At 41.1% G+C, this 26,699-nt stretch overlaps 1 protein-coding gene across 2 annotated transcripts in view; it reads left to right on the plus strand.

Annotated features, from left to right (window-relative positions):
* Nucleotides 1-26,699, plus strand: part of CFAP54 (cilia and flagella associated protein 54) — a 281,143-nt gene that overhangs the window by 243,267 nt on the left and 11,177 nt on the right. For both annotated transcript variants that reach the window (XM_059082492.2, XM_059082493.2), the window contains 3 exons: nt 2,433-2,539; nt 5,029-5,170; nt 14,663-14,737. In XM_059082492.2, the coding sequence (XP_058938475.1) occupies nt 2,433-2,539; nt 5,029-5,170; nt 14,663-14,737 (324 nt within the window). The remainder of the gene's footprint in view (nt 1-2,432; nt 2,540-5,028; nt 5,171-14,662; nt 14,738-26,699) is intronic.

Below are 26,699 nucleotides of genomic sequence, written 5' to 3' on the forward strand. Positions count from 1 at the left end.
GGTTGAAAATTATTTTCCCTCAAAATGTGGGTGGCACTGCTCCATTATCTCTGGCAATCCTGCATTGCTGTTGAGAGTTCTGTTCCCATTCTGATTCCTAGTTCATTGTGACTTTTTTCCTCTGGAAACTCTGGGGATCTTCCCTCTGTCCCCTGTGTTCTAAAATTCCCTGATGTGCCTTGGTGTGGGTATTGCTCTGGATTCTTAGGGTGCCCCTTTCAATATGTGAAGTATATTCTTCAGTTCGTGGAGATGTTTTTCTTTGATAATTTCCTCCCTCTGATGATCTCTGCACGTTCTGGAATTTCTGTTATTCAGCTATTGAGCCTATTCGATTGAATGTTTACCTTTCTTATCTTTTCTCCCCTATTTATGTTTTTAAATTTAGGTTTATTTGGAGGGAGATATATTTAACTTTATATTTCAAATATTTTATTGATTATTTAGTTGTTATGATCTTTTTTTTTTTTTTTTTTTTTTTTTTGTGGTACGTGGGCCTCTCACTGCCGTGGCCTCTCCCGTTGCGGAGCACAGGCTCCGGACGCACAGGCCCAGCGGCCATGGCTCACGGGCCCAGCGGCTCCGTGGCACGCGGGATCCCCCCAGACCAGGACACGAACCCGCGTCCCCCACATCAGCAGGCAGACTCCCAACCACTGCGCCACCAGGGAAGCCCTATGATCATATTTTTTAATTTGTAAGAGCTCTTATTCTCTTTCATTTTAATAGCATTGTGTTCTTATTTCAGATGCAGTATTGGCCTTTCTCTCTCTGAGGATATTAATTATGGTTTCAGTGACGTTTTCTTCTGCTCTCTGTCTTGTATCTGATTCTCCAAATTCCTTTTCTTACATTAGTTTTGGTCTCTACCTTTCATTTCATGTCTAGTGACCCTTGGCTGTCTGTTCACGTTTGAGGCACTGAGAAGCATACTGAGTCAGGCTTACGGACTTTTAGCCTCATTGCAGGGTGACTGTGGGAGCTAGCAGCTTCATTGGTGGATCCTGAAATGTCAGTATCTGTAAGGTCTTTTCTCTTCATCTGGGAAATTTCCCCAAAGAGAACTCTTTTAGACTCCTGCTTGGTTTTCTACGTTCTGGGCAGGGGCTGGAGTAAGGTAGAGGGATGTCTCTTGTTCAGAATATAGACTTTCACTTCATTCCAGCGTTTTCAGTTCAGCACCTCACCTCTGGAATCTAATGTCCCTCCTGAGCATAGATCTTTGATTTAACCTCAGCAGAGAGGAAGAACGGAAGAAGTTTGGCTAGCAGAGGAGAGGCTAGCAGGGAAGGAGGGAGGGAGTCTCCTGGTTGCATGGACTCAGAGAAGGGATGGGAGAGAGGTTGTCCCCAAGGCTTTTGAGGTTCTTGGTCATGCTTGTTGTTGGCAGCCGCTCTGAAGGCAGGTGGGACACAGCCTTTCCCCTCTGCCGACTACGCAGAGGTGCTTTCAAAATATTTCAGGTGCTTTCAAAATGTTGCTAACATCTCTCATCTGCTTCATTTTCTCTCTTGCTTCTGTCTTTGCGGATTTATGCCTTTAAGAAAAAAAATCCCTTTATTCTTCTTTTTTTGGCCACACTGCAGGTGGCTTGCAGGACCTTAGTTCCCTCACCAGGGATCAAACCCATGCCCCCTGCAGTGGAAGCACAGAGTCCTAACCACTGGACCACCAGGAATTCCCCAAATCCCTTTACTCTTATTTTAGTTTGATTTGTGAGGAAGCGGAGATAAATGCTTACATTTAATTAGTTAATTTTGACTGTCAGCTCTGAACCTCAGCTTTCTTGGAAGGACTTAGAGCAGACCACCTCTAAGGTCCTCTGAATCTCAAATTCTGTGAATTCGTGATTGTAAATAGGTGCTGTACAGTGTGGGACTGACTCTAAGAATTTTCCGAGTTCAAACATCAGGGAAATTACTAAAGCATGAGTCATTAGGAGAAGTTTCATCTTAGAGATGGGGGCTGGTAAGTTGTGTGTGGATGGAATACACGGAGAGAACAGGAAGGGAACAGCATAAGTGAATGTACAAAAGTACCTGTGACCACCGATGGGAAAGGGGCATATGGAGAAGGAACAAGAAACAAAGTTGGATATTCACTAGGTACAATATACATTAGAACTTGTTGCAGAGGGCCTTCAGAGGCTGAAATTTAAACTTAACTGCAGTAAGAAGTGTCAGTCTTCAAAAATAATATAACCTTGGTACCAACTAGCATTTATTTTCATCTCATAACCTTTGCACAATTCTTGTCCATATCATTTCTTTTTAAAGTGAATTGGAAACAAACAAAAAAAACCCCTCATTTTTCTCTTCCAAAGAAAAACCTTTTAAAGTATAATGACACTATTTTGAGAACCGATGCTGCAGTTTTTGAGGCAAAGTGTAAGTTTGATGTAACATTTTATATGTCTTTTAATTTTCTTATAGGTGTTATTGTTGTATGCCTATAATATGAAGGCCCTGAATACTTCAGATGTTACAGCTACTGCTTACAACAATGTATATGTTGGCTCTTTCTGGGTTCCACTAAACAGGCAAGTAAAGACGGATTATCCACAGCTCTAACCCTCTTTGCTGATACTTTCATAAGATTGACTGTTTCAGTAATATACAAGGTAAATCACAGGAGAAGTTTTAGAAGACATTTTTGGAAAAGTCTTCCTTTTACTTAGCAGAGTATGATATTGCAGTGGTTAAGAGCATGAACTCTGAATTCAGCCTGCTTTGGTTCAAATGCTGGTTGTGCCCTTCGTATCTTCCTATCTCAGCAGACTTGACCAGGTTACTTAACCTCTCTGTGCCTCAGTCTCTTCATCTGTATTAAGTTGCAAAATTAAGCCCAAACTCCACCGCCATCTTGGTCTCACCCTTTCCTCTTTTTTTTTTTTTTTTTTCTGCTGTACGCGGGCCTCTCACTGTTGTGGCCTCTCCCGTTGCGGAGCACAGGCTCCGGATGCGCAGGCTCAGCGGCCATGGCTCACGGGCCCAGCTACTCCGTGGCATGTGGGATCCTCCCGGACTGGGCCACGAACCCGTATCCCCTGCATCGGCAGGCGGACTCTCAACCACTGCGCCACCAGGGAAGCCCCACTCTTTCCTCTTTGACCAATCCTATCTTATATTGTTCCCCAAGTCAAAAGCCTCTGCGTCAGCCACTCTGTTTTCCTCCCTCTCCTTCAAACAGGGGATGGAGACTCTAATTTTTGCTCGTGCCTGGTTTCTCTCTTTTCTGATTTCACCTTACCAAATTCCTTGTTTGTTTTTCATTTTTTTTCTTTGCTTAGTTAATTTAGTTTTGATTCCATTGTTCATTGCCCTTGCGACCTCAGCCTCCATCTTCTCATTTCTGAGATAGAAATAATATGTTGCCTACCTTTTGGGGTTATTGTCAGGATCAAGCCAGGCAGTGTATGCATATACTTTGTATGCATGTGTGATGTATACAGATACTTTGAAAGGCTGAAAGCACTGGGCAAATGTCAAGTCTCATCATGGCCTCCTGTGCCTGTCAGTGTCAGCTCTTTGCCCTGCTCACCACCTACTGAGTGCAGAGACTTGGCACTTCTCTATTCTTACCTGGCGAGTCTGGTTCCTGGTCCTTGATTTCCATTTTGAAGAGCTCTTTCTCTTTGGCCTCTCCATGAAAGAGAATAAAACAAGATGTTTCAAGAGCTGGCATACTTTCAATTATTCAGTCAACTTTCTTTTTCTTTTCCTTTTTAAAATTTTTTTCAGTGACATGGTAGAAAATCTTAGACACAGGACTATACCAGCACAGCTAAGCCATAAAGGAAATTATGTTCTTTCCTTGTACATCCAGAAACATGGCAGAAAATTTTTTTCAGAAGCACATGATGAAAATGATTATAATTTCTGCAGAGCGGAATGTAATCAGACTGACAGGATTCTTGTTTTACTCCAAAAAGTTCTTGATTTTGGTGTGTTTATGATCAATGGAAGGGTGACTAAAGTTAGGGACATGCCCCTGTCACTGAGGCTATTATAGAGGAAGTTGCCTGACAAACGTTCATCTGATTCATCCCTTGGTGACACTATTTCTCCCACCTAGGGTGGAGTTCCTTGTGTTCTTATGAGGGTCAAGATCAGTGTGTGGGGAATTGCTCTTGTTGATCATCCTATAGAAGGCAAAGTAAGAGCATGCTGTGGGAAGTTGGGGAAATCGACGTTCCTGCATTTTTGCTCCTGATGTCATTTTGCTTTTTTGCATCATCTACTTCTTTTTCATAAAAATTTCCCTCCGCCCCTGCATGGAGACCCGCACATACGTGCGCACCTGCGCTCTATGCGCCTGTATCCTAGAGTCACTGGGAGCCCTGCAGGTGGCTGTTTGCCTCCTTCAGCTATTTCAATGCTTTTCCAGCTTCAGACTGCATTCACTAGTTAACCTCTGTCTCTAGCGCCTCCATAGTTCACTGGACCGTGGCTCCAGAAGCTTTCTGTCCTGCGCCCGATTGCCAGTGCGTCCTCTGCCCTCTTCCTCGGCTTTAGCTTTTCCTTTTTTGTTGACTCTTCTCCCTATCCCCACTCCCTACACAGTACATGTCACTGTGTGGGCTCGTTGACCCGTCTCTTAGAGCCATTGCTGACTTGTCCTAATTCTTAGCTTCAGGCCAGCCAGTCAGTCAGAGTGTGGCACTGAGTTTAAGTAGGAGTAGATCTTTTGTCATTGCCTGGTGTTTCTTTGCCCATGTAGATATTTATTTTCTTTATTTTCATCTTAAGCAAATATTTTGGATGTCTGCATTTTTTTGCTTTGTGTCTTTGCCAGTTTGTAATTATAAATCTGTCTGAGCATATAACTTGATCATAAACATGATTCAGGTGAGAACTGTGTCTCTGTTCTCATGTCTCTTGAATGAAGGAATGATTGAATGATGTCTGGGGATGGCAGAAGTCTGTTAAATAACTAGGGACTTACTTTACATGTTTTATTGATTCTGGGAATAAATGAATGCCTTACTTAACTTTTCAAGTAAAATGCATACATGTTTGTTATTTTTAGAGTTATTTCAGTTCACGAGAAATTATCTAATCTTACACAAATCGCTGAAATATCATTGCCTACAACTCCTACAGTTACTTCAAATGAAAATGTATCTCAAGTAGAAGAAACAGAAGAGGAATCAATTGGTAAAGAAATGGAAGTAGGTTATTAAATAATGGAAAATTTTATTGCCATTGCAGGATGGATGTCATTACACATAATTAAATTATTTTTTACTTTATCAGAGCATAACTATGTAACTAAACTTGAACGGTGTGGTTCTTCTGGCCTGTACTTTCTCTACTTAGAGTACCAGATATAACCCAACCTTTGGACACATAAGTAATGTTTTCTTCAAAGTTCTTCTAAGCATACCAATTATAAGAGACTGATGGTACATGAAAACAAAGCCAATCTCGAGAAATCATTCAGATGTAACCATGAATCCTAAGAAACAATGCTCTGTAAGTTTATAATGTGACTTTTAAATTTTTATTCTAAGTCTAGTATTTGAGCATTTTTATTACCCAAGTAATATGGGAAGAAAAACTAGAAAATATAGATAAGCATATATCTTTCAGACGTTTTCTACACATCTGTATTTTTCTAACTAGAAAAAAAGGCATTATCCTTATAGTGTGTTATTAATGTGATTACAGAGTTAAGTGATGACTGGTATTCACGTTTTGGAGGAGTTTCCTTCTGAGTTCTCAACCCATTGAGAACTAGGTCACAGGAAACTGATATATGGAGATCTCAAACACTGGCATCATCACCGATAAAGCTGATTAGCAAACATGGCTCTGGATCTATGGCCAAACAAACTTTCACCCCTGAATTAGCCAGACTTGCCCACCTAGCCACACAATAATCTAGCACACTTGTGTAACTATAGGATTTCCCCCGCTCCCCTTCTGACTGCCAGGCTGACTGCATGGCAGAGCAGGGAATAATAGCCCTGCAGGCAGGGCGCCTGCAAAACTGTAAGCAGAGATTGACCCAATGGGGCTGAGCCTAGTTTGCTTTTCCCAAACTCACCAATCAGATATGTGACTCCGCTCTCCTGGCTGCATCCAAAAGAAGCTGGAAGTGGCCCTCCTTCTTCGCGAGTGGAGTGGAAGTTCCTTACCCTCTGTGGAAATGAGAGGAGCAGGGAATGCCTGTTCTCCCCTAATCACTTGCTCTTTATTGAATTTCCATTTGCACATTCATCCACTTGCTTGAGATATATGTTCTGTAGGTACCATGGCTTTTTTAAAAAAATCAAATAGATGTACAGGGTTTAAAATGAAAAGGGACAGTCTCCTGTTCGGCCTGTCCACACCCCCACAGTCCTGCGAGCAGACCATTTTCAACTCTTTCAGCTGTTCCTTTTGTTATTTACTTCCAAGTCTATAAATAATATGCAGAATCAGTCACGAAAAGCAAGATAACCAACACCCTTCAAATCCAAGTGGGTCCACTGGGCTCCATGTCTCCTCACACCAGCCTCCAGGCTGGTGGCACATCCATCCTCTGGAACATCCCCAGTCACTGGGCAGGAGGAAAGAAAAGGGGCAAATCACACCCTGGCTCTTTGAGTTTCCGTCATATCACTTCCACTAACATTTCACTGGCCAAGTAAGTCACGAGCCATGCCAACAATTCTGCTACCAACTTGGAAAGAGGAAAGCTGGAAAAATTGATGAATAGTGCTAATGACAGCCAAAAATAATTATTTTTTTACTTGATAAATCAGTTTTATATAATATCTATTGATTTTACTATACAAGGACTTTACTATACAAGGATTCCCTCTACTTCTCCTCAACTTCTCCTTTCTCCATCCTTTCTAAATATTGTTATATCACAGAATTTAATTAAATCAGCATTCAGTGTTTACATCATTATAACCCTGTAAACAGTGTTCACAGCCAAGTCACAGTGTGCTGTGGTTATTTTCCTTCCCTGTATAAGGTTTGATTTTTCTTCACTTGTCTTTTTTCTTAACTTCTTTCTGATCATTACATCACATCTGTCATACATTCATCCAGAGATTTGTACCCAAGTGTTGATACTTATGTCTCAACTCTTCTTTTCCTTCCTGGAGGCCCCTCTCCTGCTCTGGTTAAGGACTGGCTGCCTCAATGCCTGCAGCACGGCTCTGATTCTGGGGCCTCCCTCTGCTGCTTTTCTGGTTGAATTCCGAGCCACTTGGGTCCCATCTCTGTTTTTCTTCTCTGAAAGCTTTTAGGATCTTTATTTTTGTTCTGCTGTATCTTTTTAAAAAAATCACTTTCTGCTAGTTTAATATTCAATTGGTGACCAATAACAAAATATTTTTTAAATTCTTAAAGAGTATTATTGGTATGGCTCTTTTTGTTTTCTTGTTTACCTTATCTTTACATCGATTATGTGAAAGTGCAAAAGTTGGCAACTCTTCGGATCTGTAGAATATACTTGTTGGTGTTTTTCAGTCTGAATTTACCGGTGGAGTGAATGAGCGCATTTTTCAATGTTATGAAAGCAACAAGTCCAGCTGTAAGAGGATTATCAGGCAAGAACAGTTAGTCTTTGCAAAAAGCAAATTTCCAGAATTTATGTCACCTGTGCTCTGTGCCTACATTTATCATAGAACTGATATCTTAGAATTTTACTTGCACATCCTTCATAGTGTCCTCAAATGTTACAACACAAATTACCAGATGTTTAATGATAGTCATGATATCCTGAGTACGCAGAATAAATCTCCCAATAGATCCAGATATCTCAAACTCATGAGATTCATATATGTAATTCTTCTCCTAAAGTGCATTTTTGCCCTTTCATATCTGTTTTCAAGAACTCAGCTCATTTCGTTTTCGAACTTCTTTAGTAGATCACTTACAATCACAGTTTTTTAGTCATAGACCAGACTTATCAATTTGCTGTCTTTGAGCCATAACCTAGACTGTTCTTTGCGGAAATTGTCCTTGAATCCATTATTGTATAGTTCATAAAAAGGCAAATGATTATTTTTCTCCTGAACCCATTTGTCTTTTCAACTTACATCGTCTGAGACAGGAGAGCGAGTGTCCACGAGTAAGGATTCTAGGTTGTGCTCCGCCACTCAGCTTTACTACTGAGCATCAGTCATTTAATGTTTCCTGGGACTAGTTTTCTCCTCATCTCTAAACAGGATCCTTTCACTCAGTTACTGCTGAGATGAAGAGATTGTCCCTTGGTTGGAATGAGAGCCATCCGAATTCTCCTGGGAGTCAGATATCGGTATCAAGTTCATCACAATGAGCCCAGTGCCTGAGCCAAGAAGTTGACTGTGAATATAAACAAATAAGGAATAAATAGGGGCAAGTAGGGGCGTTTGAATGTAAGCAGAGGGAAGAATCTAGACGGCCCACCTTGCCTTAGCCAAGCCTTGTGACTTGCTCTCACGTCCTGACTTGAGTGATAAATGTGAGTAGCTCAGTTCCTGAGTAGAACAAACTGCTTTCAATCCTGATGTTGTCCTCTGTGTTTCTGAGTTTATTTTATTCTCCAACTTAAAAAAAGTGTTTCTTCAGCTTTAATTAGGGCATTTTGAGATGTGTTCCAGGTCTGGTAGTTCTATATGTGAAAGAATGTCACAAAATGGAAAAAACCCTGCTGTTCTTAGTTTAGGTGAATTAGCAAACAAATTAATTCACCACATTTGAAAGTTGTGAAATGGAAGGAATATATAAACTTTTTTCTTTTTTTTTCCAATATACTAACCAGCACTTAGAAAAAAAAAAGAAGAAGAAACAGCTAGGTTCTAGGTTATATCAAATAAATTCCAGGGACTACAATCTGCCAGTTCGTTGTCATGACAACCTTCACTTGGCGCTAATGAGAAGTTAACTAGGACACTTGAAGAGATCAATTCTGTTTGGGAGTTGGACAGGATTTCATAACCTCTATAATCATATATATTTATTTCTATCTCAGTATGGATCTTTGGTGGGTTGTTAAATATAAAGGTCCAGAAAATGTGCCTTTGGTTGATATGGGAGGTGGTGAATCTTGTTCTCTTTCTCATTCCCTTCCTTTTCTTTTGTTTTCTCTCCCCCAAATCCCTATAGTCTGGAATAAGCCAAAAGCTTCAGAACACAGGTATTAATTTAAGATGTTTTGGGAGGGCTACAGAACAGCTGGCTTGAAAACATGTCCTTCTTCCAAAATGGACAACAGTGGCTCAGAATCACTGGGTTGTTTTAACCTGTCATTCACAGCTTTATCGGGTATCTTCAGAGCATATCAGGTGTTTTAAAGCATATAAAAGATGCAAACCATTCTGATTTTATGACACAAACACCTTTTTTGGAATGATAACATACTGATATGATAAGCCTAAAATATATTTACCAAGTCACCTAAGATGAGTTCAGCAAACACGTGTGGGATGCCCGGATTGTACCAGGCAATGATATATAGTCAACACATCCCCAGTATCACGGTACTATGAAAACATAGAACAAAATACAATTGAGCATTAGCATCAATTAACACATTACCTTTGAGAAACAGTTACGTGCAAAAATTTTCCAGGTTTGAGGAGATAAGGACATACTGAAATCAGTACAATTAGGTCCCTGTCAGAGGAGGAGCTTAGTCACTGTGTGAGTATGGCCATAGGTACCCAGATGTCGTTCATAATGAGCCCAGCTGCCCGGTGGCCCTCTCTTAGCAAGCAAAGTCTGGCATTCAAAGAAACAGCAATTTAATGTTCAAAACCATTGAAAATAATCTGAACCTTATTCTTATGAGTCTCTCATAAGGATATCTGAGAGGGAATCCTTTCATCATATACAGCATAACTTTTTAAATCTCCTTTTTTAAGGAGATTTAATCTCCTTAAAATCTCCTTTTTCCCAACTGCTTTACTCCTAGTGCCTCTCTGACGTTCACAGTGGCAGCTCTCCAACCTCTGCCTCATTGGTTCAGACTCCTAAACCTCTCCCTCCAACTCAGTCTGCATGGGGTGTTTTGACTCCTCTCCCCTTCCCGCTCTGGTTCAGCTTTCTTTTATTTTTTTTATAACATCTTTATTGGAGTATAATTGCTTTACAATGGTGTGTTAGTTTCTGCTTTATTTTTATTTATTTATTTATTTATTTATTTAATTTTTTAAACATCTTTACTTGAGTATAACTGTTTTACAATAGTGTTAGTTTCTCCTTTACAACAAAGTGAATCAGTTATACATATACATATGTTCCCATAACTCTTCCCTCTTGTGTCACCCTCCCTCCTAGTTTCTGCTTTATAACAAAGTGAATCTGGTTCAGCTCTTGATTATGAAGTTCAGCTTAGTCTCTCTGACACCTTCCCCTTTTCCTTTTCCTGTTTCCCCCATTATCTGGATTCTACACTTATACAAAAGGGCAAGGTTGCTGATATCCTTCTTTCTCAATGGTGGAGCTGTTGATGCAAACTATTCTAATTTATCATTAGAAAAAAAAATCTCATTCACATAGGTGTGTGTGTTAAGAGAGAGAGTTGAGCTAGACTTTGTGCTTGCTTCAGTAGCACAGGTAGCATTTTATAGCCCCTATAGACTGAAATAAAAACCATGTTTCCTTGCACCCTGTGCCCTGATTATATTGTTTTGGTCATTATCTCTTTCTGTGTCTCTTCCTCTCTCTTGACTTTGAATTCCTTTGCTCAGGGGTCTTACTCATCATTCGATCTCTGATATCTAGCCCAGTAACCAACTATTAGTTGGAGACCTATGGAAAGCACTTACTCCAGACAGAGGATACAGCAAGAGATGAGTGGTGAAGTCATGGAGCTGGATGTTTTATTCAGGGTGGCAGGAGTGCAGGGTGAATGTAGGGCCCTGGGAAGGCAGGGCTGGGTGTGGGGCATAGGAAAAGCTGGGCGCAGCGCCCGGAAGAGCATCTCATGGTCCACCCTGAAATTTGCTAAGATAACCCTGATGGCACGTGAAGGAGGCATGAGGGAAGCAAGAGTTTGGAGGATGGAAAACAACGTAGGAAGTTTTTTCCCATAAAATGGGTGAACAATGATGAGGACTTCAACTAAGTCAAAATGTTGGCTCTGTTATTGTTGAAGTCACTCAGAAGCCTCTCCCTCATCAAATCAATAGATGCTCCTCTTTAAGGGAAGATGGCAAAGACTGAGCAGGGGTCCTTCTGTGCCTTCCCAGGCCCCTTGCCAACTGCAGTGTCCCTCCAGCCGCCTTCTGCCTGGGATTGTTGAGTTCAGTGCTTTCCTTGTCTTCATGTCTGTGGCAGCAAGGTCACGGGAGGTTTCTCACAGCCCAACATCGAATCAGCCAGGTTCCCAAGTGTGTATGTGGCTTACCTCAAATAATGCCAAAGAAACAGAACATTGTTGAGGCGAAATTTGTGTTTTTTTTGTTTTTTTTTTTTTGCGGTACGTGGGCCTCTCACTGTTGTGGCCTCTCCCATTGCGGAGCACAGGCTCTGGATGCACAGGCTCAGCGGCCATGGCTCACGGGCCCAGCTGCTCTGCGGCATGTGGGATCTTCCCAGACCGGGGCACGAACCCGTGTCCCCTGCATCGGCAGGCGGATTCTCAACCACTGCGCCACCAGGGAAGCCCCGAAATTTGTGTTTGATAAATGTTGAGACAAGCCATGGAAGGCATGTATCAGGTAACATGGCTGTCTTCATCTGTTATGGAAATGATTAATGATACAGACAGTGTCATTTTGCTTGATAGCTCTTGATGAAATCATGACAGTAACCCATCACAGCTATTATTGAAACCTTTTGTATAGAAAGAAAACATACTTTAACCAGTCCTAAGAACTCAATTAAAAATATAGAAATTTGGATAAATAAGAAGAATACGTAAGAATGCACTCCAGGATGTGTGTTCCCCTCTGTCTAGTAAAGTGGACCAGGAGCGTGGAAAGCTCGTCATAGGAAGCTGGTGTCCCCCAATCTGTGCTGGATGTCCTGCCTGCCCTCCATCCTTTCTGGTCCCATGGAAGCTGCCCTACTTCTGGCCATGATCACTTCCTGCCCAAACAGTTTGAGTAGCCTCCTAGCTAATTTCTCTTTCTCTTATCTCTTCCTAGTCCAGTTCAGCTTTACATGGTAGCCAGAATTATCTTTTTAAAGCAGTCAGATCATTATTCCCTCAGTCCAGTGCCTCTCAACTTCCTAAGCAACAAAATCCAAATTCCTTACGTTTACGTGTCCTGTTATAAGTACACCTCTCAGCCTTATTTCTCACCACTCTCACCACCGTGCTTCCTATACACACCTGCAGTAAAGACCATATCAGGTTCTTTATGTTCCTTGAATATCTGCTGTTTCATTGCTCCATCTGGAATGCCCTTGTCCCCATTCTCTGCCAGTTGAAGTCTTACTACTCTTTCATGCCTCAGTTTATATGACCCTTTCTCCAGGAAGTATTCCCTGTTCATTATACTTTTTTTTTTTTTACATCTTTATTGGAGTATAATTGCTTTACAATGGTGTGTTAGTTTCTGCTGTATAACAAAGTGAATCAGCTATATATATGCATATATCCCCATATCCCCTCCCTCTTGCGTCTCCCTCCCACCTTCCCTATCCCACCCCTCTAGGTGGTCACAAAGCACGGAGCTGGTCTCCCTGTGCTATGCGGCTGCTTCCCACTAGCTATCTATTTCACATTTGGTAGTGTGTATGTGTCAACGCTATTCTCTCACTTTGTCCCAGCTTACCCTTCCCCCTCCCCATGTCCTCAAGTCCATTTTCTACGTCTGCGTCTTTATTCCTGTCCTGCTCCTAGGTTCTTCAGAACCTTTTTTTCCCCCTAAGATTCCATATATATGTGTTAGCATATGGTATTTGTTTTTCTCTTTCTGACTTACTTCACTCTGTATGACAGACTCTAGGTCCATCTACCTCACTACAAATAACTCAATTTCCTTTCTTTTTATTTCGAGTAATATTCCATTGTATATATGTGCCACATCTTCTTTATCCATTCATCTGTCGATGGACACTTAGGTTGCTTCCATGTCCTGGCTATTGTAAATAGTGCTGCAATGAACATTGTGGTACATGACTCTTTTTGAATTATGGTTTTCTCAGGGTATATGCCCAGTAGTGGGATGGCTGGGTCATATGGTAGTTCTATTTTTAGTTTTATAAGGAACTTCCATACTGCTCTCCATAGTGGCTGTATCAATTTACATTCCCACCAGCAGTGCAAGAGTGTTCTCTTTTCTCCACACCCTCTCCAGCATTTATTGTTTGTAGATTTTTTGATGATGGCTCTTCTGACCAGTGTGAGGTGATACCTCACTGTAGTTTTGATTTGCATTTCTCTAATGATTAGTGATGTTGAACATCCTTTCATGTGTTTGTTGGCCATCTGTATATCTTCTTTGGAGAAATGTCTGTTTAGGTCTTCTGCCCATTTTTGGATTGGGTTGTTTGTTTTTTTGATATTGAGCTTCATGAGCTGCTTGTATATTTTGGAGATTAATCCTTTGTCAGTTGCTTCGTTTGCAACTATTTTCTCCCATTCTGAGGGTTGTCATTTCACCTTGTATATGGTTTCCTTTGCTGTGCAAAAGCTTTTAAGTTTCATTAGGTCCCATTTGTTTATTTTTGTTTTCATTTCCATTTCTCTAGGAGGTGGGTCAAAAAGGATCTTGCTTTGACTTAATGTCAGAGTGTTCTTCCTGTGTTTTCCTCTAAGAGTTTTATAGTGTCTGACAGTCTTATAATCATGACTCCTTTAGTTGTAAATAAAGAAAAACTACTTACGCTAGCTCAAATGAAGTAGGTTTGGTAAGGAGGCAGTATTTGGCAGGCCATGGTAAGTAAGCTTGTACATAACCAAGGACTGGGGGCAAAACACAGTGGGCCCTGCAGGAAGTGAAACTTGGAGAGTCGGGAGCCAAGATGGCACTCAGTCGCACAGGCGGTGTCAGTTCTCATTTATCTCCGTTTCTTGCTCACTCATTTTACATCTAGCCCATTACGTGCCTTCTCCAACTCCGTATTGGGGCCTTTCAGCTCATCCGGCCAGTCCTGATGATAACTCTCTTCTGTTGTCCTTCCTTATATGAAATTACAATGATGGAGAATCTGATTGATTCAACCCTGCCCATAGGTAGATCTCTCTTGGGTCAGATGTCCGCACAGAAACACAGCTGCGTCCAAATAGTAGGGGCTGCGGCAGTGTCCTCAGCAATAGACCACGTATGATATCAACTCTCTCTTCTAATTCTTCACTTTCTCTTTCCATTTCTTTCTCAATTCCCAACTGTTAATCTCTGCTTAAACCCTTTCTCAGATCTGAACCTCTTTATTCCAGGGCTCTCTTCTCAGAAGAAAAGTGATCTTCCAAAATCTTATTTTGGTGTGAATTACTTTACTTGTTCTTCTCTAACACATGAATTTTGTTTGTGAATTTTGCAGGGAAATAATCCTGAAATAATTCATTATTTATCATTAAATCTTATAGTTTGTGGCTATTTTGTGTCTTTTCAAATAACCCTAATTACTTAAAAGATTGTGACCTCTGAATGCCTCTAAGTTTCATCCTGGGAATTAGGGTTAGGGAATGATGTAACAAAAGACAAATGAAATAAATAATTTGTAATTAAAATATCTAGTATTTTACCAATAAGATCAACCTCACTATATTGTCTTATTATTTCTAGAACATGATTATTGAATGTTGCTCTGAAATAGTGTCTTTGTTTTTGCCTGATGAAGAGGCAACTCCACTATCTGAGGTATGCATCTCTTTTAAAACTGTATGTGACTCTCTAACACGTATTGTTGTTGCTATGGAAATGGAAATACAGAAAACATCTATTATGAAAGTATCAAGGGCCTTACCATCCTTAATTAATGTAAAAAAGTGAGAAACATGAGTTTATAATAGCATGTTATTTTGGTTAGAAATATTCTTTGTTAAAAAATCAACTAGTACAGAAACTTGTGGAGAGGATAATCTTAAAATCATCTCAAATCCACCATTCAGGGAATAACCACTATTAACATTTTGGAGACTATCTCAAATTTTTTTCATGTATAGTTAGACTTTTGAATTTTTACATCAGTGGGATCATACTGCACAAGCATTCTGTAACTTGTTTTTTTTTCATTCAACAATAATGCTATGGAGATATTTTTATGTGAAAAGGCTAACCTGTCTTATTTCATGCCTACATAATAGTTTCTTTTATGTATTTGTCATGTCAGGCTCTATTTATATAACTAGATCCTTATTCATGGATCTTGAGGTTGATGGGTTCTAGAACATACAAGTTTCACCCTTCTGTTTCACCCATCCTCAGAGTTACTTCTTAGGAATAGGATTTTGGAGTAAAAAGTATATACACATGGTCCCTGACTTACAATGATTCAACTTACGGTTTTTCGACTTTATGATATTGTGAAAGTAATACACATTCAGTAGAAACCATACTTCAAATTTTGAATTTTGAGCTTTTCCTTGGCTAGCGATGTGCAGTCCAATACTTGTGATGTGAGGCCGCAGCAGTGAACTGCAGCTCCCATCACCCCCATGATCATGAGGGGAAACAACCCACATACGTACAACCATTCAGGACCCGAACAGCCATTCTGTTCTTAACTTTTCAGTACAGTATGCAGTAAATTACATGAGCTATTCAACACTTTATTATAAAATTGGCTTTGTGTTAGATGATTTTGTCCAACTGCAGGCTAATGTATGTGTTCTGAGCATGTTTAGGGTATGCTAGGCTAAGCTCTGAGGTTCGGTAGGTTAGGTGTATTAAGTATATTTTTGACTTAAGATATTTTCAACCTCTGATGAGTTTACGCATTTATTGGGACATAACCCCATAATAAGTAAAGGAAGATCAGTATACATTTTTTATTGTGGTAAAATATACATAATGTAAAATTTACAATTTTAATCATTTCTAAGTGTACACATCAGTAGCATTAAGTACATTCAAAATGTTGTGCTAACATCTCCACCATCCATCTCCACAATTTTTTCATCATCCCAAGCAGAAACTTTGTACCCATTAAGTAATAACTCCCCATTTCCTCCTCCCCCAGCTCCTGGTAATCTCTGTTCTACTATTTGCTTATTCTAGGTACCTCGTATAAATGGAATCATACAATATTGGTTTTTTTGTGGCTGCCTTATTTCATTTAGTGCAATGTTTTCAGAGTTCATCCATGTTTAACATGTATCAGTACTTCATTCCTTTTTAAGACTAAATAATATTCCATTGTATGTCTATACCACAGTTGTTTATCCACTCTTCTGTGGGTGGACATTTGAGTTGTTTCTACCTTTTGGCTCCTATAAATAATGCTGCTATAACCATGGGTGTACAAGTATCTGGGTGTATACCTAGAAGTGGAATTAGTAATTGGTGGATCATATGGTAATTCTATGTTTAACTTTTTAAGGAAACCCCAACAGCTGTACCATTTTACATTCCCATCAACAGTGCAAGAGGGTTCTAATTTCTCCACATACTCACCAACACTTACTTTCTCTTTTTTTGATAATAGCCATCTTATGGGTGGAAAGTAGTATCTCATTGTGATTTTGATTTGCATTTCCCTAATGACTAATTTAATCGCTGATCGCCCATTTTTATATCTTCTTCGGACAAATGTCTATTCAATCCTTTGCCCATTTTGAATGGGCATATACATTTTAGTATATAATTGCGTATGGCCTCCAGAAACGTGGCACCAGTTTTCTCTCCCATCTGCAGGAGGTGAGAGGCCCAGTGTGCCCGTGTACTCATCCACACTAGTTCTCTCCCTTCTTCTGCTCTCTCTCTCCCTCCCTCCTCCTCTTCTCCCTCTCCTCCCCCTCCTCCTCCTCTTCTTCTAACTGTTGTAGGTCTGACAAGTGAAAAATGACATTTTCAATTATTTTATATTTATTAATAGTAAAGCCAAATGTAGTTCATACTTTGTTGGCAGTCTGTGTTTCTCCTTTTGTGGAATGGTGTTCATTCATTTAGCCAATTAACAAATACTTAGAGTGAACTGCCTATGTGTCAGGAACTCCTTTCTAGGCCCTAGAGAGACTGCTGTGAACAAGCAACAAGGACCTCTCTCGGAGCTGCCGTTTTTTTGTTTTTGTTTTTGGAGAGAAATAGTAAATAAATCAATAAGCAAGATAATTCTGCATTTTGTTAAGTGCTATGAAGGAAAAAACAGAGTGAGATGTTAGAGTGGGGTTGGCAGACTGCAGCCTGTGAACTATGTCTGGCCCACTGCCTGTTTGTAAATAAAGTTTTATTGGAACACAGCCATGCTCATTTGTCTACCAGTTGTCTATAGCTGCTTTTGAGCTACAACAGCAGAGCTCGGTGCTTTTGACAGAGACCATGTAGCCCACAAAGTTTAAATTATTTACTATCTGGCCCTTTACAGGAAAAGTATTCTGATACCTGTAATAGAAAGTAGCAGGGGATGGGGCAACAGTTTAGATGGGTGGTCAGGGAAGAATTCTCTTAGGAGATGACATTTGAAGTAAGACCTGAAACATTATACTGTGTCCCTCCCACTAGATCATTACCTTCTAGGGAGCAGGGGTGGTGCTATCTTAATCTTTGAATTCTTACAGTGCCTTGTACACAACATCACTTGGTTACTGTTTCTTGAATTAAATTCTCTTTAGTTTTAAATACCTGAAATTTAATATTTGCTTAAAATTTTTTTTTCATCTGGCCTTTCTTGTTCTTTTCCCATGTTTTTAAATGAGGAACTTAATTTTTTATTATGGAAATATGTAGAATTACTGCAGCAGACCATTGACAATAAAAATCAAGCTTAAATCTAATTTTGTACAAACTGTGATTTACAAATAGGTCACAGAAAAAAATTTTTATTTTAAGACACATGATTTATAACATTAATGGGCTTTGGCCCCTGACAGACCTGGGTTGGAATCCCAGCCTTGGATCTTGTTTGACCTGAGGCAAATCATTTAACTTCTCTAAGCCTCAGTTTTCTCATATGTAGAGTGGGGTAATAATGCCAACAATGCCTCACAGTTGTGAGGACTAAAGTAAATAATGTATTTAAGTATTTGGATTAGGGTCTAGTGCAAATGCATGTTAAATAATTATTAGTTATTTCATCATGTCATCTTCATTATCCTCTTCCCTACCATGGTCCTGCCTTCCATGTGTGAATTCTTCATCCTCTAGTCAACTAATTTCAACAGATTTTTTTTTTTTTTTTTTTTTTTTTTTTTTGCGGTACGCAGGCCTCTCACTGTTGTGGCCTCTCCCGTTGCGGAGCACAGGCTTTGGACACGCAGGCTCAGTGGCCATGGCTCACGGGCCCAGCCACTCCACAGCATGTGGGATCTTCCCAGACCAGGGCACGAACCCATGTCCCCTGCATTGGCAGGCGGACTCTCAACCACTGTGCCACCAGGGAAGCCCTCAACAGATTTTTAAGATCCAAATTTGTTTTGAAATATTGACAGAAAAGGAGAGTAACAGTGTTAAAGAGAGAGAGAAAACCAGGAGTCATTTTCTTTGCCTGTAATGTAAATAATTGTTGAATCCTAGAGGAATTAGGTCAGGGTACAAGATCCCAACATGAGATCACAGTCGTGAAAGAATCATTGGGGGGCTTCCCTGGTGGCGCAGTGTTTGAGAATCCGCCTGCCGATGCAGGGGACACGGGTTCGTGCCCCGGTCCGGGAAGATCCCACATGCCGCGGAGCAGCTAGGCCTGTGGGCCATGGCCACTGAGCCTGTGCGTCTGGAGCCTGTACTCCGCAACGGGAGAGGCCACAACAGTGAGAGGCCCGCATACCGCAAAAAAAAGAATCATTGGTCCAAGAGAAGGTGCCTCCAATTGAATCCCATGCTAACACTTCCACTGAGAGCAAGACTTACCTGATAGTGCTGAATGGAGCGTGGGCATTTACAAGCTTGTTCCAAGAAGCAAATGGTTAAAATAAAGAAGAAGTAAATTTGTCTAAATAAAATTACATGCCTTTTTTTGTCACTGGCATGAGATCTTGCTGTTCATTTTAGTTCCTTACTGAACATATCTATTATAATTGCCTTTGCCTGTATTGCCTCTTCTTAATTAAAATAAACATTGCCACACACAACTTGTGACAAAAATAACCTGAGATAGCAAGGAAGTGAAGGAAGGGAATGAGTGCTCCATGCTAACGTTCTTGGTGATTAGTTACAGAATGTAAATGACCTTTATGTATACTTTCTGGTGCACCAACAATGAAGCGATCCTTTCATTGCCTACATAGGTTCAGATTACTGCAGTTTCCAAGTTGTCAGGTAGGATTCAAACGTGACGCTAAAAATATTCTTTGCGCTCTTGTTGTGACTGTGGGGGGTCGTTCTGTACAACTCCATTCATCAGTAATTATTGACTTTGAGCTGCACACAGAACAGCGGTGTAGGTACTTTTGTTGCTGTAAAGGTAGCATAGGTTTAAGTTCCTGCATTCAGCTAAATTAAATACTTTTCGCATTGGTTCACATGATACATGTAAATTTACCTAATCTATGTGTGTGTGTGTGTGTAGTAGGTGTATCTGTGTTATGTGTGTCTGTACATGTGTGTATGTATGTATTGAACTGATCTGAGTCATACAGACTCAGTATGGAGAGGAAATTCCTAGGAGCAGATCCAGCTTTGAAGGTGGAAAAGGTGACCCTAAGCCAAGAGAAAAGACACATTGTATAAGGAGATTGCAAAGTAGTTTTTCTTGGCTGCGTGAGTTTAGTAGGATATTTTTTGAGTTCACAGCTTTTAGCTAGACCTACTATAGTACCTGACAAACAGTAATGATAATAATCATTAAACTGCAAATCTTACTAATAGTAGTAGTAATTTTAATATTTATTGAGCACATGGCACGTGAGGACACTGTCCAGTGTTTTAAATCCAGTATCTCATTTAACATTACAAGAAGCCTATGCAGTTAGTTACTGTTACTATCCCCGTTTTAGAAATGGGGAGGTGTAGCAACATGCCCAAACTCTTGCAGCTTGTAAGTAGAGGAGGCACTAGTCAACCATAGATCCGCTTACATCCGGGATCTGCATCTTTAACTAAAGTGCACCCAGTGAATGTCTGATTAGAAGAGGGGGCTTCCCTGGTGGCGCAGTGGTTGAGAGTCTGCCTGCCGATGCAGGGGACACGGGTTCGTGCCCCAGTCAGGGAGGATCCCACATGCCGCGGAGCGGCTGGGCCCGTGAGCCATGGCCGCTGGGCCTGCGCGTCCGGAACCTGTGCTCCGCAACGGGAGAGGCCGTGACAGTGAGAGGCCCACGTACCGCAAAAAAAAAAAAAAAAATTCTTGACAGATTCTAATGACCTATACTACATTATTATGTACAATATTAGTGGGCACTCCTTTTCACATGGTTGAATGTAGTGTGCCCATGTTCTCTTATTTCTGATTCTGAAAATAGTCATTTTTTACGTGTTTATGATCAGATATTGACATCAACCATATGCTAGTCACTAAAATAACTATTATCTTTGAGAAGGTTTGGGTAAGAACTATGGGGAGGGCAGAGGAACAGTATGAGGGAGACATGGAGTCACAGGTATGTTAACACATCTTAGTTTATTTAGTCATTTGTCTCCCCTACTAGAGCAGATTGAGTCTTCTACATAATAAGATTGGATCTTATTACATTTATATTCTTCCTGCCTTGCCCAGTGTTGGCTCCCCAAGGGTGTCAGTAAGTGTTTTGTTTTGTTTCTAAAAATTTATTTATTTATTTTTGGCTGCATTGGGTCTTTGTTGCAGTGGGCATGGGCTTTCTCTAGTGGCGGCGAGCGGGGCTACTCTTCATTGCAGTGCGTGGGCTTCTCTTTGCAGTGGCTTCTCTTGTTGTGCAGCACGGACTCTAGGCACGCAGGCTTCAGTAGTTGTGGCACGCGGGCTCAGTAGTTGTGGCTCACGGGCTCTAGAGCGCAGGCTCGGTAGTTATGGTACACGGGCTTAGTTGCTCTGCGGCATGTGGGATCTTCCTGGCCCAGGGATTGAACCCGTGCCCCCTGCATTGGCAGGTGGATTCTCAACCACTGCGCCACCAGGGAAGTCCCAGTAAGTGTTTGTTAAATAAATGAACGCTTGTGATACATCTTCCAGAGATCCCTCTGGGTTGCAGTTCTAGTCTTGACATAACAATGACTTTGGGTTCATCAGTTTCATGCATTTGTATCATAAACATTTGTCAAGTGCCTCCTCTGTGCCAGCCATTGGACTAGGCATTGGGATAAAGAAGTAAAAGCGAGTCCCTGCCTTCAAGGGGGCCTGCAGTTTGTTGAGGGAGACAGACAAATACAGAAGCAATTACAGTGCAGGGTGAAATAGAGGCCTGAGGGCCAAATACCACTCTTCAGTAATAATATCAGTTAATATTCTGATACTATCTGAGCATAATTCTGAAGGTGAGAAATTCCCTTTGGTATCTTTTAAGAAGGGTTCACTAGTTCCATGTAAGAAATCAAGATAGTAGAAGCTCCTATGACCAATGGTTAAAAGTCCTAGTTATTTTGGAAAATGATTGGAAGGCAGTTGAGAATCCTTAGGTAGATATAAGCATGATCAAGGGTACTTGTGAGAGCATTTTCCTCTGATTAGGAAGACGTTTAGAAGAGGAGGCAGAAAGCAGAAGTCCTAGCTTTGGCAGTAGGCTCAGTTGCCACAAGGGCATGATTTATGGTTTTGTTCATGAGGATGGAGAGAATGGGGCGAATCCCCAAAGCCCTGTATATAAAAACAAAGGGAGAAGTTTTTTTGTTTGTTTGTTTTTAAGTCGGTTTAGTTTACAGGCTGCAGCTGAGCACAAGCCCCTGTGCCGGAACCACTGGACGAATCCGAGATGAGGACAGAGTCCTTGCCCCGAAGAGGCTGGCAGTCTAGAAAAGAGGCATGGGGCTAATGCTTACACACATGAAGACAGTGGTTGTGGTTTTAAAATGGGTGATTGTTTTGCATGAAGATGGGGAGAAAGAGGTTGACAGAGGTTAAAAGACCTGTCCAAGGTCATTCACCTGGTAACTGTCACAGCCCAAACTGGGCAGACCCCAGAGCCTATGCTGTTAACTGTTATCATTACCCTAAAACCAGCACTGTTCCACCTTCTTAGTTTGGGGACTCTTGGCCATTCAGGTGGCAGGGCTGGTTGAGCAGTACATCACTGAGGGAGAGTTAGAGTCCGGGTAGACTCAGGGTTAGGAAGCAGTGTGTGTGCTGGTTAACAGACAGGCTTGAAAGTCAAGTTGCCTGCCTCAAAATCCCAGCCCGGCTCTGATGTTTGCTAGTTGTATAACCTTAGACAAGTTGTTTAACCTCAATGCTTCAGTTTTGCTATTTGTCAAATAGAAATAAAAATAGAACTTACCTCATAGGCTTGTTGTATGGATTAAGTGAGCTAATCCACGTAAAACTCTTAGAACAGGGCCTGGCACATACTAAGCAAAATAGTTGGTTGCTATTATTATCACTTAAGAGCTATCTGAGTTCACTTGGAATTAGACCCTCGTAAACAGATTTGTTTCTCTAAGGGGTGACTGTAGAAGAGCAACAATGACATGCTTGAGATAAAGCCTCTACTTTCTCAAAAGAGAGGCTGGAATAATGCAAGTGCTAGGAATGTATCACCTCTAACCACGTGTATCCCCCATTCTCATCTGTCCCAGTTACTATGCTTATATAACAAAGCACCCCAAATTTAGTGGCATAAAATGACCATCATCTCATTAAGCTCAAGGGGTCTGTGGGTCACATATTTGGAAAGGGCAAAGTGGGGCAACTTGTCTCTGCTCCATGGTACCTGGGGCATCTGCCGGGAAGACTTGAAGGTTGGAGGTGATGCAGCTGCTGAGGGCTGGAATCCCGGAAGGCTCGAAGGCTCCGTTGGTTTGGTGCCCGATGCTGGCTGTTGGCCGGGGCTGCTGAAGGCTGTGGGCCAGAACACAGCATCTGACCTCTGTGTGGCTGGTGGGCCTCCATACAGCGTGGAGTCTGCATTTTAAGAGTGAGCCTCCCAGGAGAAGCAGGCCAGATGCTCTATCACTGTTCAGGCCCTAGTTTGGAAGTTACATAATGACACTTGCCTGCTAGTCTCTATTCCACCCACATTCAAGGTTGGACCTCTTCTTGAAGGGAGGAGTGTCAATGTCAGATTGTAAGAAGGGCGTGTGGCTGGGAAGCTATTGTAGCCATTTTGGGAAAATGAAGTTGGCCACGACATTCAATGAAGCACTCCCAGTTTCTAGGCCTATTTTGCTCTGAGCAGAGGCTGCTCCTGGCAAACTGCTTAGCCAATATATATATTTTTTATTTAAATTTTTTTAGCATCTTTATTGGAGTATAATTGCTTTACAGTGTTGTGTTAGTTTCTGCTGTATAACAAAGTGAATCAGCTGTACTGTACTTATATCCCCATATCCCCTCCCTCCTGCGTCTCCCTCCCACCCTCCCTATCCCACCCCTCTAGGTGGTCACAAAGCAGTGAGCTGATCTCCCTGTGTTATGTGGCTGCTTACCACCAGCTGTCTGTTTTACATTTGGTAGTGTATATATGTCCATGCCACTCTCTCACTTCATCCCAGCTTACCCTTCCCCCTCCCTGTGTCCTCAAGTCCATTCTCTATGTCTGCATCTTTATTCCTGTGCTGACCCTAGGTTCTTCAGAACCATTTTGGGTTTTTTTTTGTTTGTTTTTTGTGTTTTTTTTTGCGGTATGCAGGCCTTTCACTGTTGTGGCCTCTCCCGTCGCGGAGCACAGGCTCCGGACGCGCAGGCTCAGCGGCCATGGCTCACGGGCCCAGCCGCTCCGTGGCATGTGGGATCTTCCTGTACCGGGGCACGAACCCGTGTCCCCTGCATCAGCAGGCGGACTCTCAACCACTGCGCCACCAGGGAAGCCCATATATGTGCACTCCTATTATCATTTTCTTAATTGTTTTGGGTTTGTTATTGTAGGTCTTTTCCTTCTCTTGTGTTTCCTGCATGGAGAAGTTCCTTTGGCATTTGTTGTAAAGCTGGTTTGGTGGTGCTGAATTCTCTTAGCTTTTGCTTGTCTGTAAAGGGTTTAATTTCTCCATCGAATCTGAATGAGATCCTTGCTGGGTAGAGTAATCTTGGTTGTAGGTTTTTCCCTTTCATCACTTTAAATATGTCCTGCCACACTCTTCTGTGCTTAGCCAATTTTTTAACTTAGTCAGCAACTCTCCCCAAATATACTAGGTAACTCTTATGGAGTTGCTGAGTGTGTTTATACCCAGAAGACAGAGGGAAAACTAGGTGGATTCTCAGTTACCTTTGAAAGAAGCTATGCAGTTTTTCTGGCTGTTGGATGGAGTTGCATGTGTCCCAATTTATGTGGGATAGCTTCCACCTCACTTTTTGGGGAGGCTGTTAAGTCCTAGAAGGTAGGCTATTTATCTTCCTTTAAGCTGTTAAGTCCTAGAGGGTAGGCTATTTAACTTCCTTTGGCTAATTTTGTTACATTACCCTATGCCCCTTGGTTTCTTTTTTCTTTTTTTATTTTGCGGTACACTGGCCTCTCACTGCTGTGGCCTCTCCCATTGCGGAGCACAGGCTCCGGACATGCAGGCTCAGCGGCCATGGCTCACGGGCCCAGCCACTCCGCGGCATGTGGGATCCTCCCGGACCGGGGCACGAATCCGCGTCCCCTGCATTGGCAGGCGGACTCTCAACCACTGCGCCACCAGGGAAGCCCCCTTGGTTTCTTTTTAACAAAACTTCCCAAATGGTGACAATGACAATACTGTCTGTAAACTGTCATTTATAGCATTGGCAACAAGGGTATTCTGTAGTTTACTAAGTATTAAAAAATTAATTCTATTAATATAACTTCTTTCAGTTGAAAGTTGTAGTTGTTTTTTTTTTTTTTTTGTACCAGCCAAGAGCTGTCTGAATAGATTTTACAGGCATCAAGATTTACATCTTTCTTCTGTGAGACATTATTGTTCTCTCCTCAAGTGAAGAGTATCCTTTTATGTAAGTTCATGAGACATCCACTTAATATTCTTATATTCTTTTGGAGACAATGCCGAATGACATCAGTTCCACACTGCCTTTAAAACACAGCTCTGATTTTGATTCCATCCGCTTCACTATTCATTTCCAGCTGTCAAATTTGGCCAAGGGAAAAAGAAAGCCCTTAAGAAGAAGCTAGGCTATTAATGTGCTCTTCAAAATGCTAAGGAAAGGCTAAGCTGTTTATAGCGTTTTCAAAATGCTCATCTCTCGGAGATTTGCCAGCAACAGTGTCAAGGTGAAATAGCTCTCGTTCATCCAGGAACTGAGAGCCTTTGTGTTCTCTGCACTCAAAGCACTGGTCCCACTGTTGTTAGATGTGCTCTTTGGGGGTATAATGATCCTTGGATATAATTTAAACCAAAATATAGTCATGAACCTGATATTGCGTATTTACTGTAAAGGTGGCAAGAAGTGTGTGCAATGCTTGAGAAAGCAAGCCTGGCTTCATTCTGGGTACAGCTGTATTTCAGAATCAAGGGGACAATTCCCGACGTTTATTCATTTTGTATAACTTAAAAGGAAGTGAGAGGCAGGGATATTATTAGCAAATCTGTACATCGCTTTCTATCTTGCTGAAAACTTGAGTCAAGTGCTTGGTTTCATTCATTTCATGCATTTTGCGAAACGTTTTTGTCTTGATCAATAATCTGGACCCTTAACAATGGCATTATAATTCATTTTAGGAGGATGTCGATTTTGGCTTCCTATTTCTCAGTCAGTTGACAAGCCTTTTGAAATTCTCCAGACCAATGTTCTTTATATTTAAATAAATCCACAAAGGAGAAACTGGTGTAAATTTACCCATTTTCTTTGTTAATACTTTGGACACCAGCCATTCGAGATTTTTGCCCTTATTTCTCCTGTATCTCAGGTAGCTGGTACCATTATGTTCTTTTTTCTCAACCACCCGTGAGAGCACAGCTCGGTGGGAGGAGTGCTCGGCACACGCTGAAGCCCCAGTGTTGCTCTTGTGGACAAGTTATTAGTCCTTAAAGACCTCAGGTCAATTACATGCTGTTGAAGGTCTCAGAAGCAACGTATCTCAGTAGATCAAAACATGAGTTGATTCTTGGTTCCACCATCTATTGATGGTGTGACCGTGAGCTGCTCACTTTTCCTTCTCTGCTTCACCTCCTTATCTGTACATTGGTGATAGCTTCTCCTCATGTAGGATTGCATTGGAAACAGTATGTGACACGTCTGATATAGTGCCTGTCAACGCCATGGGTAAGCATCCAATACATTGTGGCCATCTTTATTTTTCCCTGCCTTAAAATAATGAGAAATGAGTCATTTCTTCACTTGATCATTTGTAACTCTCTGCATTGGTGGCTTTTGGCCTATCTGAATGTTTGCTAATTTTCAAAAGAGTAAAGGGACATTTAATAGATGTAGTCTTTTTTTTTTTTTTTTTTTTTTTTTTATTTTTTAAACATCTTTATTGGAGTATAATTGTTTTACAATAGTGTGTTAGTTTTTCCTTTACAACAAACTGAATCAGTTATACATATTAGATGTAGTCTTAATATTATTTTTCAGTCATCCTTTTTAAATTAAACTTTTTGTTTTGAGATCATGTTAGGCTCACATGCAATTTTAAGAAATAAGAATATAATACACTATAATAATATAATGTAAAACTGTAGTACA

Source organism: Kogia breviceps, chromosome 12 (genome assembly GCF_026419965.1).
Source record: "Kogia breviceps isolate mKogBre1 chromosome 12, mKogBre1 haplotype 1, whole genome shotgun sequence".
NCBI classification, from domain to species: Eukaryota; Metazoa; Chordata; class Mammalia; order Artiodactyla; family Physeteridae; genus Kogia; species Kogia breviceps.